General features: G+C 32.3%; 2 protein-coding genes and 2 long non-coding RNA genes across 4 annotated transcripts; 3 read left to right on the top strand and 1 right to left on the bottom strand.

Annotated features, from left to right (window-relative positions):
• Positions 1-7,841: 7,841 nt before the first annotated feature.
• Positions 7,842-11,545, bottom strand: LOC122518577. Its single transcript, XR_006304108.1, has 3 exons — positions 11,504-11,545; positions 8,104-8,223; positions 7,842-7,918 (listed from the first exon to the last, which is right to left on the bottom strand). It is a non-coding gene; the product is annotated as an uncharacterized LOC122518577 (long non-coding RNA).
• On the top strand, positions 8,479-8,963 carry LOC122518576. Its single transcript, XR_006304107.1, has 2 exons — positions 8,479-8,685; positions 8,762-8,963. It is a non-coding gene; the product is annotated as an uncharacterized LOC122518576 (long non-coding RNA).
• LOC122518575 lies at positions 9,061-10,374 on the top strand. The gene is made up of 2 exons (XM_043637587.1): positions 9,061-9,074; positions 9,155-10,374. The coding sequence occupies exon 2, from the start codon at positions 9,171-9,173 to the stop codon at positions 10,092-10,094; it is 924 nt and encodes a 307-aa protein (XP_043493522.1). The 5' UTR covers positions 9,061-9,074; positions 9,155-9,170; the 3' UTR covers positions 10,095-10,374.
• A 1,261-nt stretch (positions 11,546-12,806) lies between the features above and the next one.
• Positions 12,807-16,167, top strand: LOC122518628 (odorant receptor 82a-like). Its single transcript, XM_043637675.1, is given in 7 exon segments — positions 12,807-13,275; positions 13,517-13,802; positions 14,265-14,364; positions 15,718-15,828; positions 15,902-16,022; positions 16,025-16,056; positions 16,117-16,167. Coding segments are annotated over 7 exon segments (1,170 nt in total).
• Positions 16,168-18,442: the final 2,275 nt, after the last annotated feature.

Genomic DNA, 18,442 nt, shown 5'->3' with positions numbered 1-18,442 from the left:
GCACGACCAAAATGGGAGTGTCCTGTGTGATCACCATCGCGAAAAATCTTACCTCCTTGTAACTTTCAATAGAAATAGAATAGTTTTTTCCTCATCTAATTTCTAGTTCTGTAAGGGATTATTTCATTTCCTTAAATGTAAGAGAATAATTTTACTGTCATTCATCGTTATTTAATGCTTACGTTACATTTTAATCAATTTTATATGCATCTATAATGTTCACTTTACTATTTCATTCGAATAAGATAGAATCGAGCTTAGAAACTTTTGTTCTTTGATAATTGTCGGAATATTGGCTCACTGATCTATATCATTTCTTGAAAAATTTCTGAAGAATAAACGAAATTTCAAGCGTGTATTTATTCGCGTATATTTAAATATCCATTGGAAATATTGGAAAAATAATGTTGATCACATGGGTATAGTTAGGAAATTTAATATAAAAATCGTCGAAGAGAAAGAGAGAGAGAGAGAAAGAACAAGAGAAAGAGAAAGAGAAAGAAAAAAGTGTATATTATAATTTATAAGAACGTTTATCGCATATCCTACGATCATCTCACCCGGTAGATACTCCATCTTTCATATCAATGTATCCACAATGAAAGCAATTATTATCGGCAGGATGCCGGTGATCCTCTCATTACCTGTTTCCTCCTTTGGATCTTGCGAACGCCTCTCGATGTTCCTTCGAGCGCGTAATGAAACGTAATGCAACGTAATGCAACGTAATAGAAGGTAATGGCTGGATGTGCGCACCCGATATACGCTCTCGTCCTTTCCCTTCTTTCTGCGTTCTCCATCACCTCCTCCTCCACCACCTCCTCCTCCTCTTGTATCCTGGAAGAGAGGAAAAACGTTTCCTAAAGTGTTCTCTTGCTTGCATCGATTGAGATCGTCACGGTCTTCCGTTTAATTCGATTACGGACGTCGAATCTATAAAAGGATCACCTGGAAGCACGGATAAACGAAGATTACTACGTACAAAATCGATTGTCCTTTGTGATTTCGTTCTTTTTAATATGAATAAATATATTCTAAATAAGGATTAATATAAAATCATTTCAACCAAGCGGGGTTACCTTTATAATTTGCAAAAATATCATCTTTATTCGCTAAAGTAGTTATAGGTATATTTTAAATACTATTTAATAATAGTATTAATAGTTTCGAAATGATCAAAATTGAAATAATGAAAATTTGTTTGTTGAATTGTCCGTTGAAATTCTTTTAAATAATAATAATAACAATAGAAACAAATTATTAGAGATTTTCTATCGACATCGACTCGATCGTTCCCCGCATTCTTGTTCGAGATCTGTGTTTTTGAGACGAAGAAGAGACGTAAAACCGCATGTCGTGGTTCATTCCAGTCGGTACCGCGTCACTCGCTCGCATGACTTCAATTCAAAAGATTTTTTACCCCGAGTAATCGTGGGAAGGAAGATTTACGTTCGCGTTTTGCTGAATTAGCAACGATTTCATCTCTTCATTCGTGCTTGTCTATCAAGTCGTAAAAATCTTTTCGGATACCATGCAATTATACCATGGAAAAATGTATATGATGAGTCGAACAAAGATATAAAATAACAATATACCTAATTTTATTATATATTTAACGAACAAAACGTAGTACATTTTTTTTAAATCCATGTATATATATATATATACATATGCATAAATAAATTTATATAATTTTTTTTAATTAGAATGAAATTGTACGGTGTAATGAAAATATTAGCTGGCTTAATTTTTACAAATAGTTCTACGCGAAATGATTATTCCTGATTTGCAAGATTTCTGTTTAAAGCATAATGTATATATATACAAATCTTGTCTTCTTTCTTTCTGTTTTCTGTTTCGTGATCATATCGAATGGAATCACGACAATAAGCAATGATCGATCGTATAAAGGATATTACCTAGGACTGGAGGCTATCCTCGGAATCGTCGCGGTAGAAATCATTTCGAATCGATACGATCGGATCGAATGGTTTTGGTATCGAATAAAATATAACGTGAAACCCATGGTCTTCGAGAAACATGGCACGCGCCTTCGTCTATCGTTCGAAAGCAATCATTTCTAGACTAGGATATAATGCCAACCTACAATTCCGACTTGTAAATCGGGTTCAAGCGTGTGCGACTTGTCTTTTGTCGATTTTTCTCTTTACGATGATTGCCACCGTCGTTTGACATTTTTCATATTATTTTTTTTACTTCGTTTATTTTTTATACTCTACGAAGAGAAGGTGTTCCATTTCATATGGTACAAATGGCAATGCATATCTCTTTCTCTCTCTTTCTCTCTGTCTCTCTTTTTTCTAAAACTCGTTAGGAAGGAAATCTTTTTTCTTCTTAACTCGATACAAAATAATAATCGATATCAACTCTCGAACGATTTCTCTAATTCTCGTAAAGAAACTCAACTCGGTCTATTAGATAAATATAATAAAACGGTGGTAGAATAGTAATTTGATCTTTTTTAATTGAGACATAATTCAGTAGACGCGATGATGTATAAGTAATTTTGTATTCGCGTATACGTATAGTAGAGACATATGAAATATCAAAATATCTAATCGATAAAGGTAAGGGTGTTGTCTCTTTCCTTGATATTAAAAAGCCCGAAGCAGTTACCGCAGCGGAATATTATGACACAGCACGATCGATAACCACCAGGCAGCAATTTCAAAGAACCTGGAAAGCATTGGAGCGGAACAATTGTGTGATTTAAGTAGTGGAAGGGAGTCGGCACGCTTCCAGAATTCCAAGGCGGCGGCGGTGTGTTCGTCGATTGGCTTTGAGATCACGACGAGGAGACTTTCGCTCGAAGAATCCATCGTGAGATCGTTAATGTTTTATAAACGATTGAGAGAGAGAGAGAGGGTGGATCGATAAAGTAGTTTTTTTTTTGTCGGACGTCTAATCAGCGAATCGTTATTGCCGCGATTTACGAACGATCCCCTTCTCGTGTCTACTCGAGAATCGAGATATGTAGCTCGGTGCTTTATGTCCTCGACTTTTATTCTTCTGGTATCGACTCTTACCCAGTAACATCGCTAGCTATCTGGTATATGGCTACGAGGAGAAGTAGATCGAGAGGAGGAAGCAAAATGTCACGATCGATAATGAAATCGTGCGGCAAGCTGGTCTCTTCGAACAGATCGGCCTTGCCCCTTTCCAATAAAACGCACGATACTATACGTCCGAGTTCGAGAATAACTCGAATAGATCGTTCTTCGTAATATATATCTTCTATATATACATATATTAATTTATCTCGAACGAATAACTATATCGGTCTTCAAATAATTCATCTAAAATAAAACTGATTGTTCAATAAATTCATTTATTTCTATTAGAACAAATATTCATTTTTTAAAAACAAAAAATATATAATTTACATTAGAACCGAGAAAAAGATCGAATTAGAAACGAATAAAAATCTAAGCACGGTTCGGGTCGAACTTAAAAGAAGAACTTTATTTTTTTTTCGATTTACCTATCGATTTCACGACGCGAGGCTGCTGTTTGAGGTCATAGTTGATCTTTGCTCGATATAATCGAGTACTTTCTCCAGGGTGTATAGCAAAGCTTATAAAACCGTAGCATGGTGTGCCACGCGAGAGAGGTTCAGCTTGTCCGATCTAACACGATAAGCGGATTTGAAAACCTATTGTTAGGGCTCCATTCGTTCTCCGGCTAAATTATCCAAATGCATTCGAATACCGTTCCGCGTCGGCTAACCGTCCGTGGACGTTTCAAACGCGCACGCTAAAACGTTTTGCAGCCTCCGCCTTCGCTTTTGCGTATTTCCTTTGACCGAATGTAAGACGAATCTCTCGGGAGCTCGTACACGACGACGTATAACATTTTAAATATATATATATATCTCTACTTTGGATATCTATGAGTATATGCCGACCAAGTGTCTCTTTCTATCATTGTTCGCTATCTTCTTCAATGCACCCACACAATATAACGAACTCGATCGTGATCTTGATATCGTTTGATTTAAAGGTTCGCTCGTTCTTTTGATATACTTAAATTAACAATAACGGTCTACTAAAAAGAGAGATTGAGAAAGAAAGAAGAGGAAGGGATCGATTATAATAAGTAGATATATTAGATACATTAACGTTATAATTCATAGACAAATTTACTTAATGTCCCAGATATTAATTGTTTCCTTAGAAAACGTACATACGGAAGAGATCGATCAGAAAGATTTGGAATAGATATTTTTGATTTTTCGTTTAGCTATAGAATTTTTCTCAACGCGTTAACGTTAGAAAGGTAACTGGGTATCGATCTTATCATCGGTCCATTCACGATAGTAGTCGATTTGCATAGTCTTCCGTGGTGAGGCAAGAAAAATGCGTGTTTAATTAACCCTGCTAGTTGAACAAATTTAAACGTGCTTTAAAGAGAGATACCACGAGAAGAGTTACAATGCGGAAATCGTGTAATTGTGTATGTCTTTATACGTTTGCATAAGTAGTAGCACGCGGTAAAACGTGATTTAATGACCAACGGCCAATGCTTTTCGCGTGTTTTGGCGACAGACTCTTCTTTAGTTTGTTGTACGGGCCATCCAAACGTTCTAAAATCTTCTCCAGGAAACTTTGGCTGGCCGTTAAAGAGTATTTAATACGTCGGCTGGCCGATTTGCTTTGCTTTAAGTTCGCGATCAATTCTCTAAGCTGAGAGCCGTCGCATTTGCCAGAGAGTCACGCTTCGCTAACACTACATTTTCGTCGTAGGCGTCTATCTCTTTTTCTCTTTCTCCCTTTATTTTACTCTTATATTTCTATTTCTCTTTCACCGAATATTTATCGGCTAATATACGTTTCGAGACGACCGTAGACCATGTCTTATTCTTTTTATTATTCATCTTCTTCTTCTTCTTTTTCTTCTTCTTCTTCATCTCAGGTGACACTGTAAATATCAACCTTTCTTCAGGATTAAAAGTAGTATCAACTTATTCGAATTAACGCGGATATAAATATAAATATATATTTCTTTTTTACATAAGATCATTCACATTGCAACGTAAATCGTGCGAGTGAGATGAAAGTATTCTCAAAAATCGTCAATTTCATATTACTTCTACAATTCTCAAATTCACATTTAAAAAAAAAGAATATGAATAAAGAACGCAATTGAGTCAGTAATAAAGAAAGTTCATTTTTCTCTTACAATTAACGAAATATTTTGTATTTAATAATAAATAACATACGTATGAAGATAGAATTCGTTATTTGATATGAATATTTTCTCTTAACATTATTCGTAGCACTAAAGAAGAAGTTATTTCGTTCGCACGATCGGAGTCGTAAGATGAACGAATCGGTGGCATGCGCTCTCGACATCATCATTCTCCTCCTTGTTGGAACATACTCTTTCTTAGTGCAACACTCTCGTCTCGAATCGGCAAACGAATCTGGAGCGGCCTTTCACTCTCTTTCCGACTCTACATAGTAATTTCGATGAGAAACTTTAAGATGAAGACCTTCAGAAGGTTGCACAAAGATATACCAAGGCTTATTACGATAATAGGAAATATTAAAGTGTTACATATATATATATATATATATGTGTGTGTGTGTGTGTGTGTATATATATATATATATGTATAATCAATTTACTGTATATTACATCTACATAGTATCTCGAGTATGAAGACATTTTTTAACGGGATCCACTTATATCCTATCTAACATAAATTACACACGTGTCATCGGTTACTCGAACGATGATGATTCCTACGACGAACCATTTTATTTTTCTTTTTCTTTTCTATCATCTTGATGATTTACGCACAAAGAAAAGATATCAAGACTTATTACGATAATAGAAAATATTATAGTTCTAACATACATGACACATATTATACATATAATCAATCCGATATAGTCTACATAGACTATATTTAACTCGAAAATCACTTTGAAAAGAGTATCTCGAGTATCAAGGTTTTTTAACGGGATCCTCTTATATATATGTGTGTATACTATCCACCATAAATTATCTACGTGTCATCGGTCACTTGAACGATGATTCCTAGGACGAACTATTCATTTTTTAATATTTTTTTTTTGGTTAATCTCTCTCTCTCTCACACACACTATCTTTTTTCTTTTATTTTTTTTCTATTGCCTCAATGATTTACGATCGCAGTCACGTCGGGTTCGATCGTTTCACCGGGTTACACCTTCAACTTAGCGAACCAAGGTTCCATACTTGAAGGACTAATGAGATTAACCGGCTCGTTGGCACGAAATCGATAAGCGATTTAATTTTTCATCGATGCGTCTTTACCGATTCGGTCGAGATAATTAATCGAGAGAAGTTCCTGCGAGATAAGCTCTATTTAGTTAGATTTGTTTAAAAGTTCGTTGCAAATAGTAATAATTGTTGATATGTCAATTTGTAATAATATATTACTAATAATTAATATATTATTAATACAATATTATAATAATATGTTGTTATATCAATTGTAATGTTTGTACGGAAATATAATGAAAGGTAAAGATATGTTAGTGTAAATATATATTAAATCTAGCAACACACTGAAGTTACAGATAGGTAACTCGAGGAAATACTCCAAAAGACATATCTTCCGTTCTCTCAATAACGATAAAAATGATGAATTATGTAGTTGTTAAAAGAGATAGAAAGAAAGAGAGAGAGAGATAGGGGGGTAGGGGGTACAACAAGTTGCTGCAATATTTGTAAGTATATCTTGCTTCTAACGGAGTTGCCAGGTCGAACACGATTCGCCGATAGATCTGAGACGGTGCCATAAATTTCGCAAATGCATTTGCGATTCTCGTTTAGAATATTTTATGAACGACATAAAGCATGATCTCAACGTAGGCGGATATCTTCGTTGTCAGGTTGAAACGAGTTCGAGTTTTCCATTGAATGTTTCTACGATCGTACTTACTTATACATACGTATACATATAATATTTATATATATATATTATAATAGTTTAATTGTACGAAGTTTAGTTTAACGATATTTTCTAAGACATGGCACAATCTCAAATTTGATTATAATCTCTCTGCCGAAATCTCGTTAGATGGGATCATGGTAGGCTGTGTTAATGGATGATCTGCGAGAAAAAATGTTAAATAGAACGATATTATTTCACGATACGTCGCATTATATCATCGTTCCAATCATCTTCTACTATCACCAACGGTGGTATCTTCTCAGGATCATTTTTCTTATTCGATGATATCGAAAACATTAGATTCCTGCTACTTAATGTAATAGACATTTGAGACTCTGTAAGAAAATAAGTATAATAGAAAATGATTTTGTAGTTTTAATTAACTATATTTATGATATTTAAAATTTAGAAAGATGCATCATCACAGTTCGGATACTTTGATCTCATTAATTTGAATCGAATACAAACCTTGGGACGAATGTTTTCTCGATACGTAATTTCGTATTTTGCTTAAAAACTTAAAGCAAATTAATCTCTCTCGAAATTTCGGTGTGGTGAAAGTATATAAGAGTGGATTGACTGCACAGTTAACAGGAAGTACGAAGACGACGACCCAGGCGTGAAGTTCCGCTAAAAAGGAAGTGTGTGTGAAGTTGGAAGATCTAGAAATGATCAGTGAATATGTCGGTATAGTAAATGGATAGTAATCATAGTGCTTAATTACATTAATTACATTGTGTTTGATTTCGTTCATCGTTGTTACCATTGTAGATGCATCCTTCGGGAGTATCTTCGATCACTGTAAAAATACAAAAAAAATAAAACCAATAATTTCTCTAAACATCTTAATAATTAGTATATCATATTAGAATTGTGTGATTACACAATCGTCATTTTGCATCTCTGTAAGTTTATCCTGCTTAAAGAACCAACTCCAATCTCCGTTTAAATCGACTAAAATGTATAAATTAATTATTTATTTGAAAAGATTACAAAAAACTAAAAGTTTTTTTATTTTTTCTGGAGTTTTTATTATTTCTTTTTTCTTATTTTTATTATTATTTTTTTTCTTTTTCTTTTCTTTTATTATTTCTCGAGTAATTCGAATTTTAATTTGTTTTCGTTATTTTTCAACTTACCACATAACTCAGCTGTTTCGTCGTCACCGTAAGGACAATCATCTATTCCGTTACACCAACTACTTTGTAATTTACAAATTGTACTGTTCAAACAGGGAAACGTACCGATTGGACAATTATCTGCTATCAGGATTTGGATAATATGATCGAGTAATAATATGATTAGTTTATCGAGTAAGTTAATAATCGAACGATCAATGTCGATCAACGATGTATTTCAATTTCTCATGAGATTTTCTTATGTTAGTCGATATAATAACTCAAAGTGTCAATTGCAAAAGATTATTTTTAACACTATTCCTACCAGGACCGGTCAAATGACCGTTTTTAAATTTTCATTTGGAATTTCTTACATTCAACGTATGTGAATCGCCTTTAAACTTTACCACTTTTCCTCATATATATATATGATATATTTTTCAATATTCACTAATTATTCTATTGTTTATTTTCCGAGAAAAATTTGTAGTCTGTCTTACCTACCACGACCGGTCATTTGACCGGTAGTACGATTTATACATTTATGTAAGAGTTTCTCTCTAAGACTCAATGCCAAAACTATAAAGTCGTTACAAACGAAAGGTAATGTAGTTATGACACATTTTATCCGATAAGTGCCTTCCAGAAAATGGTTTACGGCATTTCCAAGTGTTTACAGTTCTCACTCGACTATCGGGCTAGCGGTGTTTATTTGCTTGATTGATATCCGATACGGTCAAGATCCTCGAATGTTCTACGCCATCTTATCTACTATGACGTAAAATAAATAAACTTGTAACTGAAGGAAGTATATAGACGTCTTCTCACGAATTCAAATCAGTATAGTCTTGCGACACGAACAGAGTGCATCGAACGTGAAAGTCACAAAGAGCATACTTGGCAGTCTTTTATTATTATTTTGTAATATTTTATATCGTATTACGTGTTATAAGTGCCATTTTAAATAGTGAAAAGACTAACAATACTTCGCAGTAAGTTTCACATTTTATCTTTTATTCTTTTTTTATCTATTTTGATTTACATTTTCATATTTTAGTTTTTATTTTTGTAGAATATTTGTCCCCAAAATGGCAAGACGTTTGAGGAGTGCGAATGTATTATTAGAGAGAATAAATGATATCGATGCAGAATGTTCTGAAGATGATCAGGAAATTCTGGATATGGAAAATAACAATACGGAAAATTATGATCCACTTGAAACAGATTCGAACACCGATGAGAACGAAGAGAATATTTCGAACGTACGTAGACGACGAAAGAGAAGGAGATTCTTAGTTAGTTCCGATAGTGAGAATGAGGAAGAAGTAAGCGAAATTGCCATGGACGGAACTGTTTGGCACGAAGTAAAAATAGGGTCTAATCCTGGAAGAGCACCTGGTCATAATATTTTTAGGGAAACATCAGGCCCGACTGGGTACAGTAAACGTAATATTATGAAAGGCGAAGTTAGGACGGCATTTTCTGTGATAATTGATAAGAATATAATCAAACTTATAAGAAAGTGCACAGAGGCAGAGGCATTTAGAGTGTTGGGATATAAATGGGAACTATCTACAGCAAAGATATATGCATTTTTTGCAATTCTGTATGCACGCGGCGCATATGAGGCTAAGAATATAGATATAGCACTTCTATGGAATAAAAAGTGGGGCCCGCCTTTTTTCTCAAATACTATGAGTAGACATGACTTTACGGAGATTATGAGATTTATTCGATTTGACGACAGAAATCAACGAAACCAACGGTTACAAACCGATAAATTTGCTATGATTTCCGAAGTTTGGTACAAGTTTATTGACAACAGTCAGAATTGTTATAAACCAGGACCATATATTACTATTGACGAACAATTGTTTCCAACGAAAGCAAGGTGTAGATTTACTCAATACATGCCCAATAAACCGGACAAATTTGGTATAAAATTCTGGTTAGCATCCGATGTTCGTAGCAAATATATAATAAACGGCTTTCCATATTTGGGAAAAGATTAAAGTAGAGAACCCTCAGTTCCTCTTGGAGAGTTTGTCACTATGAAATTAGCAAAACCGTATGTAGGATGTGGAAGAAATATAGCCACGGACAAATTTTTTACAAGCCTACCTTTAGCAACAAAACTTTTAGCAAAAAAAACTACGATTGTTGGAACAATTAGAGCAAATAGAAAAGAGATACCAAGACTGGCAAAACTGAAAAATGACGACATGGCACTTTTTTCAACCAAACTCTATCGCTCAAATAATTGTATGTTGACAGTTTACAAAGCCAAACCAAGGAAAAAAGTTTTAATTCTCAGTTCAATGCACAACTCCGTACAAATTGAAAAAAATGACACCCGAACACCGGAGACAATTCAATTATATAATAGCACCAAGTTTGGCGTAGATGTGACCGACCGAATGGCCAGAAATTATTCGGTAAAATCTAAATCTCGGAGATGGCCTTTGCAAGTATTTTTTAATATCTTGGATTTAGCCGGGATAAATGCATGGGTGTTATATAAAGAAACTACGGGAGGAGAAATTACAAGACAGGAATTTCTATTTCAATTGGCAGAAGAACTTGCCATCGAATACCAACAAGAGCTCGGCAAAAAAAATCAACTAATACCCATCGCAAGTACAAGTACAGGTTCTCGTGAACGAAAAACATGTCAGATAAGGTATTGTAAAGATAATAAGACGAACAAAATCTGTCTAAAATGTAAAAAGTACGTATGCGGAAAATGTACAGTTGAGAAGCCCATTTGTAAAAAATGCGACGAAAACGAATAAAATGTAGATTATGTGCTCTTGAATAAAAGAAAATATATTTTTATACTGGTAAGCTGGCCATTGGTCTGCATTCAATATTGAAAAATATAAGTTGTGAAAGACCGGTCAGTTGACCAGCCGCGGTAGGAATAGGTATACGTAAAGTGTCGGTAGGAATAGTGTTAATGAAGTTACGTCAGTCTTCGTTGTACGAATCTACTATCGGAATCATTTATCTATCCTATATAAAAAGTCAGATTATAAACGAAGTTAATAAGATTAATTTAAAAAAAAAAAGAAAAAAAAAATTATGAAAATTCGATTTGTCTCGAAGTTGTGAATATATTTTATCATTAAAATACAATATATTATTATTTTATTCGTTCGATGAGAAACCAGTGTATAAATAATTGGTAGTTTCGTTATATTTCATGTTTCACAACCCTCAAGGGTTGTTTTTATCTAATCGAGAAATATTCTCGAAACGTTTGAAATCTCGACAAAAAACACGTAAAAGCAATCTCGTAAAGTGTTGATCGAATAAAAAAAAAAAAAAAAAGAAGAGAAAAAGAAACGTGTGAAATAAATTATATAAGAAGAAAAAGTAATGATTTAACGTTAATACGAAATATCGATTTTAATATACTTACTTTCATTAAAATAATACATAATGAGAAAGAGCATGAAGAAAGTTAAGATCAAAGACACACCGATCGCTGTTATCCTTTGATATATCATTGCTCGTTAACTGTAAAACTTGATTTTTTTGAAAATTATTTGGCTAATTATTTTAGGCTTCTTTTTTTTTATTTTTGTCGTACAAATTAAACAAAAACGATTAGATTGTTCGACACTCCTGTCAATGAAATTTTCTTCCACGTGTTCGATTAACACTCGACACAAGACCGTATAACACTGGTTGCATTTATTTTCTCGTTGCAAGTTCCTACTCTCACGCACAAGCGCTCCTAGTTCTTTTACAAGACCTCCAGTTTTCTTCATAGATTAACATGATTCGTATAATTTCATTGTCAAATTTTGTCGATCGATCAAAAGTATGATCCTTTCCTCCCTTCGTATATACATAAATACAATTTTATTTGATCGCATAGGTTGCCACGCTTATTTATACTTTCGAATTTACAGTTTTCTTTCTCTTTCAAAATCTTTCTATATTTTCTCTATTTTTTTGTTCTTTTTTTGCGAACTTTATAACCGAAGGGATAGCTTAATCGAAGCTTGAGCTGTTCACGTTTAATCACTATACTTTCTAGAACATATCGCGGTTTTGAGATAACGTTACGCGTATATACTCTTTCATTTAATATTTTTTCTGATTTTTTTTTTATCTTTGTATATGATTATCTAATAGATTTAATAGAATAGTCGAATCTTTTCTTTTTCTTTTTTTCTTTTCAATTTACTCGTACATTTTCAAATAAGATAAATTTAATACATTTTTTATTCGTAGAATATGTTGTTCAGAAGGAAATGCATTTGTCACGAGAGAACTACATAAATAAATATAATTTTTCTTCTACGATAATATTATAGCATGTATTTTTGTTCTTCTCGAAAAAGTTGCATTTCGTTGCACGTGTAAATCTCCAACCTACGTGCCAACGAATAAATTATTAATCCTAATTCAGCTATTATTCGCATAAAACTTCGATAAAACGTAGGAAAGTAACGCGAGAATACGTAAACGATTCATTAATAAAAAACTATGGGGATCATCGTATGTAATAACATATCTAAAACTATCAAAAGTATAATTTTTGTTCTATTCCTTCTTTTTCGACGAAGGTTTCTTTTTAAGAAAAATACCCAAAAAAGTGTCAGTCTTTTAGCAACCTTCCTAGAAGCGAACTACCTCTCGAATTATTTGTCGATTTTATTAATTAACTCGTACTAGATTTAAAAATAGAAAAGAAAAAAAGAAAAGAAGGAAACATGAAAGTGATGGAAGAACGATACGCGGGTATATTTTACGACGAAAAAGTATTGACCTGGAGTAAACGGATTTTAACGTTGCCAGGACTTTGGCCAGAAAATCGCAACGATTATAGATTTTTCTTTTACGTTCTTTACGTTGTATTATTCACCTGTTTAGAACTTGTCGGACTTTTTCAAAGTTTGAACGACCTCGACAAAACTCTTCGAAACGTGACCCTTTCTTTGCCAACTATATTGATCATATTAAAAGCATTAATGTTTCGGTGGAAGATGCATCTCGTTTTGCCGATCTTGAAAATTGTTAGGAGAGACATATCCCAAGGATTATATCGAACGGATAACGAAAGGGAAAAAATAGTCTGGTATAATGTGGCAGCAACAATGTTTACAACGTCCTCAGCAATGTCTCTTTTCTTCGTTCCTACCTTATTTTATGGCAAACCAATTTTCGAATGTATTCTCTCCGGTAAGATTCCTCTATTTTCTTTTACTTTTTTATTTGTTTTCTTATTACATGTTCACTTTACTCATTGTATGAGAGGTAGCATTCTATTTATTGTTTTGTATGATTATATTATTCGATAATTCATTCATTTAATTAAACTTTGATTGGTTTATTAAACGTTTTCAATACTTGAAACACATTCGAAGTAATAAGAAGTCAAAGAAATCTCCCTTATTTTTTTTTTTTGATTGTTTTTCCACAGGTTTCGATAATTGCACTCTTCCTTACGAATTACCAATACGAATAAATCATATTTACGAGGTGACAGATGTTCTTATGTACGCGTTGTTCTGTATCTGGTTGATACCAACCAGTACTCTGTTAACCGTAGATGCAACTGGCGCGGATAGTCTTCTCGTAACTTTGACGTTTTATCTATGCGGACAATTATCGATTCTCGGGAATCGTTTGAAAAACGTTAATCTAGAAATGGGAAAGTATCATTGCGAAATGAAACTTTTGATCGATCGACACGACGAACTCTTAAGGTGAGATTCGATTTCGTTCGAAAAGTAGAAAAAAAAGAAAAACTGTGGCAGGGTGGGAGGGAGGAAGGAAGGAAGGAAGGAAGGGGAAGGAAAAAAAAACACATCCCGCGGAGGAATGATAAGATAAAATTGAAACGTGTCAATTTATTTTTGTTCCTCGTCGGTTTTAAATAATTTTTTTTAAATAATTGTATTATGGTAAGAAGGGAGGAAGGAAGGAAGGAAGGAAGGGGAAGGAAAAAAAACACCTCCCCGGAGGAATGATAAGATAAAATTGAAACGTGTCAATTTTTTTTTGTTCCTCGTCGGTTTTGACGTCGATGATTAATAAAAAATAGAAAATGTTGTTTTTCTTTTAAATTATTGTCTTACGGTATTTTGTATTATTTAATTAGATTCATTGTTTCCAATATTGATAAATATATAAGGGTAATACGAAGATTGAATGTAATTTCATAACAGATTGGCTACGATTTTGAAGAAAGCTTTCAGTTTCCTCATGTTCGTGCAAACGTTAGGTTTGATATGTTCTCTCTGCGTTGTGGCCTATCAATTGCTCACGGTAATTAACAATAATCTGTAGATAAATAGACGAGGATATAAAAGAAATCAAAATTGTTATTATGATTCGAGATGATTAGAGAGTATTAATTATTATATTATTTTATTGACAATTTATAACACAATATTATATTTCTTCATATGGATTATACAGTCCTCTTAATTTCATAGAATATTAAATAAAATGATGTTGTTCTCTGATTTATTGAACGATAAAAAATAAATTAGAAAAATGAAAAAAACGTATGAAGAGAAAAGATTGTGCAACCGTTTGTCTTAAAAATAATTCGAAGAGACTATCCAGTAATAATTCAAACGATATTTTGTTCAATAATTAATAAAATGACGTGAAATATAAAAATTCAATAATCTTTCTCTTAATTAGACGTCGGAGAATGGTAAGGATATGAAGAGTATTAATTATTATATTATTTTATTGACAATTTATAACACAATATTATATTTTTTCATATGGATTATACAGTCCTCTTATTTTCATAGGATATTAAATAAAATGATATTGTTTTCTGATTTATTGAACGATCAAAAATAAATTAGAAAAACGTATGAAGAAAAAAGATTGTGCAACCATTTGTCTAAAAAATAATTCGAATAGACTATCCAGTAACGATTTAAACGATATTTTGTTCAATAATTAATAAAATGACGTGAAATATAAAAATTCAATTATCTTTCTTTTAATTAGACCTCGGAGAATGGCGAGGATATGAAGAGTATTAATTATTATATTATTTTATTGACAATTTATAACACAATATTATATTTCTTCATATGGATTATACAGTCCTCTTATTTTCATAGAATATTAAATCAAATGATATTGTTTTCTGATTTTTTTGAACGATCAAAATAAATTAGAAAAACGTATGAAGAAAAAAATTGTGCAACCATTTGTCTAAAAAATAATTCGAATAGACTATCCAGTATAATTTAAACGATATTTTGTTTAATAATTAATAAAATGACGTGAAATATAAAAATTCATTTATCTTTCTCTTAATTAGACGTCGGATAATGGCAAGGATATGAAGAGTATTAATTATTATATTATTTTATTGACAATTTATAACACAATTATATTTCTTCGTATGAATTATACAGTCCTCTTATTTTCATAGGATATTAAATAAATGATATTGTTTTCTGATTTATTGAACGATCAAAAATAAATTAGAAAAATGAAAAAACGTATGAAGAAAAAAATTGTGCAACTATTAGTCTAAAAAATAATTCGAATAACGTGACTACCCAGTAATGATTTAAACGATATTTTGTTCAATAATTAATAAAATGACGCGAAATATAAAAATTCAATAATCTTTCTTTTAATTAGACGTCGGAGAATGGCAAGGATATGAACACAGTACACTTCGTTTTATATTCCTGTGCGGTTGTACTTCTCGCGTTTTGTTATTGCTTTTTAGGAGAATGTTTGATCGAGGAAGTGAGTCTTTGTTAATCGAGATATATTTAATAATCATTGTTTCGAAGATAAACGTTTATTTCATTCTTTTTAGAGTAGTGCCATCGATTTGGCTTGTTACTTTACGAATTGGTACGAATTACCTACGAAAGAAATACGTTCGATGATGTTTTGCATTGCCCGATCGAGAAGACCGTCGTATATCACAGCTGGACAATTTACGTCTTTTCTTTAAAAACTTTTGCAATCGTAAGCACGATTTACGAATTTTCATAAAGAAGACAATCAAATTTTCATTTTTATTATTAGATCATGAAAGCTTCCGTGGCGTATCTCTCCGTTCTGAGGACTATCGCGTAATCCAAGTAAGAATGAATTTTAATTTTTAGATCTTTTTGTTTTTTTTTGTTTTTTTCTTATATCCACCTTTGCGAACAAATTCGTAGAAAATAGAACAAATAAAATGACGAGAGGGGGAGATGAGGGTACGACGAGAGGTAGGAGAACAATATCGACTACCGTTTTTTTTGGCTGAAGGAACTAAGAGAAAATTTATTTTTGTGTTATTCAGAAGTGTATACTACAGTGTACAGTTTAGCGAGCTAAAAAAGACGAATTGTTTTTAGCTTCTCGATAAATAATTCGTTTCGTTACTATGCAAAAGTTCGAAGCACGTTGGTTTATTCTTGCCGACGTTATTCTACTTAAGTGAATTCGATTAGATATATAATCATAATATAATAATTATATAATAATATAAATCACATAATAATGTATATAATTAATATAAATAATAATATATTATTATTAATAGAAAATTATATTAAAATAATATTTAATATAAATATAATATAATATAATATAATAATAATATATAATAATAATATATTAATAATATTTAATAGCTTTTTTTTCGTACGTACGATGTGCTCAAAAAATCGATCGAGCCTTAGGCATCGTCGTTACATTTAAAACATCTATTCGTTTGAACTTTTTCGACGACGCTAAATTAACGGTACATATTTGCTTATTTATTTATTTTTTTGTCTGTTTTATGTTTTTTGTTGTTGTTCATTTTGCACTTTTCTCTCTCCTCGCTCTCTCTCTCTCTTTCACACTGATGTAACATTCTCGCTTTCTCCTCAGTTTTCATTTCGCTGTCTTTCGTATTCTAATACAATATCGTATAATCGTTTCGTAGAAAAAAAATCGTTCAAATGATTTATCTAGCGCACCGTACGAGATTACAAACGATTTATAAATGTTTCGAACGCCACGATGTTAAATAGATTATTTCTATGTTTCTCTCTCCTCTCTCTTCTCTCTCGCAGCATCATTATTCATTCACAATTTCGTCGGCGGAGAGTTGGTTGGTTGTATGCATATGTGTAGAATACGCACAAAACCTAGATTCACCTATTCATAAAAATTTCATCATTTATACTTATTCATCTCTTGTTTTCTTCTTACCACATTATTCTCCACGTGAAATCATATTTTTAATCAACGCGAACTTTAAGTGTGTATATGTGTTGTGTGTGTATGTTCGCGAGCATTTTACGTATATGCATTATTATGTATTAATGTGTATATGTATTATGTATCTTTATTTGTGTATATTACTATATATATCTTTATATATATAGTACACAGATCGAGTTTAATCGTTTTGCGTGTGTGTGTTATGTATATGTACTGTAATATCAGATGCAATGCATGAATACGTATGATGTGTATGTAACGTGTAATTAGATTTATAAATACAAGGACAATGTCCGATGCAATCTAGGCGAGACACGAAATCGTGCTGTATATGTATGTTCGTGTGTGTATATGTGTTTCTATATATCGGCTGCTACACATGTGATAATATGTCTCGCAAAAATCCGTTTAGTTTTTCGTTTTGTATAGCTTTTTTTTTTTTTTTACTCGTAACTGAACAAAAGGAGAAACTAAGGGTTCGCCCCTTCAGCACTATTTTTTGTTTCGCTTTTCTTATTTTTTTTTTTAAATTTTGTTATAGAAAGATTGAAGAAGGAGGAAAAACTAGTCGAGAAGAAGAAGAAGAGAAGAAGAACATGGGTGTAGTATGGAAGTTTGCGAATGGGAATGGTGGTGATATGGTGGTGAATGGTGTACAGTAAGTTTCACTAATCTTATTATTCGAAAGCCTTATCGTCATAATCTTAGCAATATACGACGACATTTTCATCATAAGATTTAGATGGATTAAAAGGGCCTGTTAAGGGAAGAGGGAGATGAGTGATACGAAGATGTGCTACAAACATTTCGATTTTTACGTTTATTTATTTTACAACATATAAGTATAATATCACGACGAAAAGCAAAATGAAAAAAAAGAAAAAGAAAGAATAATACATAAATGGAAAGAATAGTAAATACAATTACGTTCAATGTATTAGAAAATGAAAAAGAAAAAAAGAAATGAAATACGAAATGTAATAATGGTAATAAGAATAAGAAAACAGTAAAATTATACAAATAACTATAACTTGATTGTGACATTTCTTATTTCATGAAGATGAGATTAGATTGACATTACGTTTTAATGGTTCAGAGAAAACAATTGTCGGGGGTAATATAAATGACAATAAGGAGAATACAATTTTAAAAA

Source organism: Polistes fuscatus, unplaced genomic scaffold (assembly GCF_010416935.1).
Source record: "Polistes fuscatus isolate 324 unplaced genomic scaffold, CU_Pfus_HIC Scaffold25, whole genome shotgun sequence".
NCBI lineage: Eukaryota > Metazoa > Arthropoda > Insecta > Hymenoptera > Vespidae > Polistes > Polistes fuscatus.
The sequence above is the reverse complement of the archived record's forward strand: the minus strand, read 5'-3'. Positions and strand labels throughout refer to the sequence as shown.

What these genes read in the sequence shown, in the direction of transcription:
- LOC122518575 (XM_043637587.1), top strand. Translation starts at nt 9,171, where the DNA reads ATGGCAAGACGTTTGAGGAGTGCGAATGTATTATTAGAGAGAATAAAT.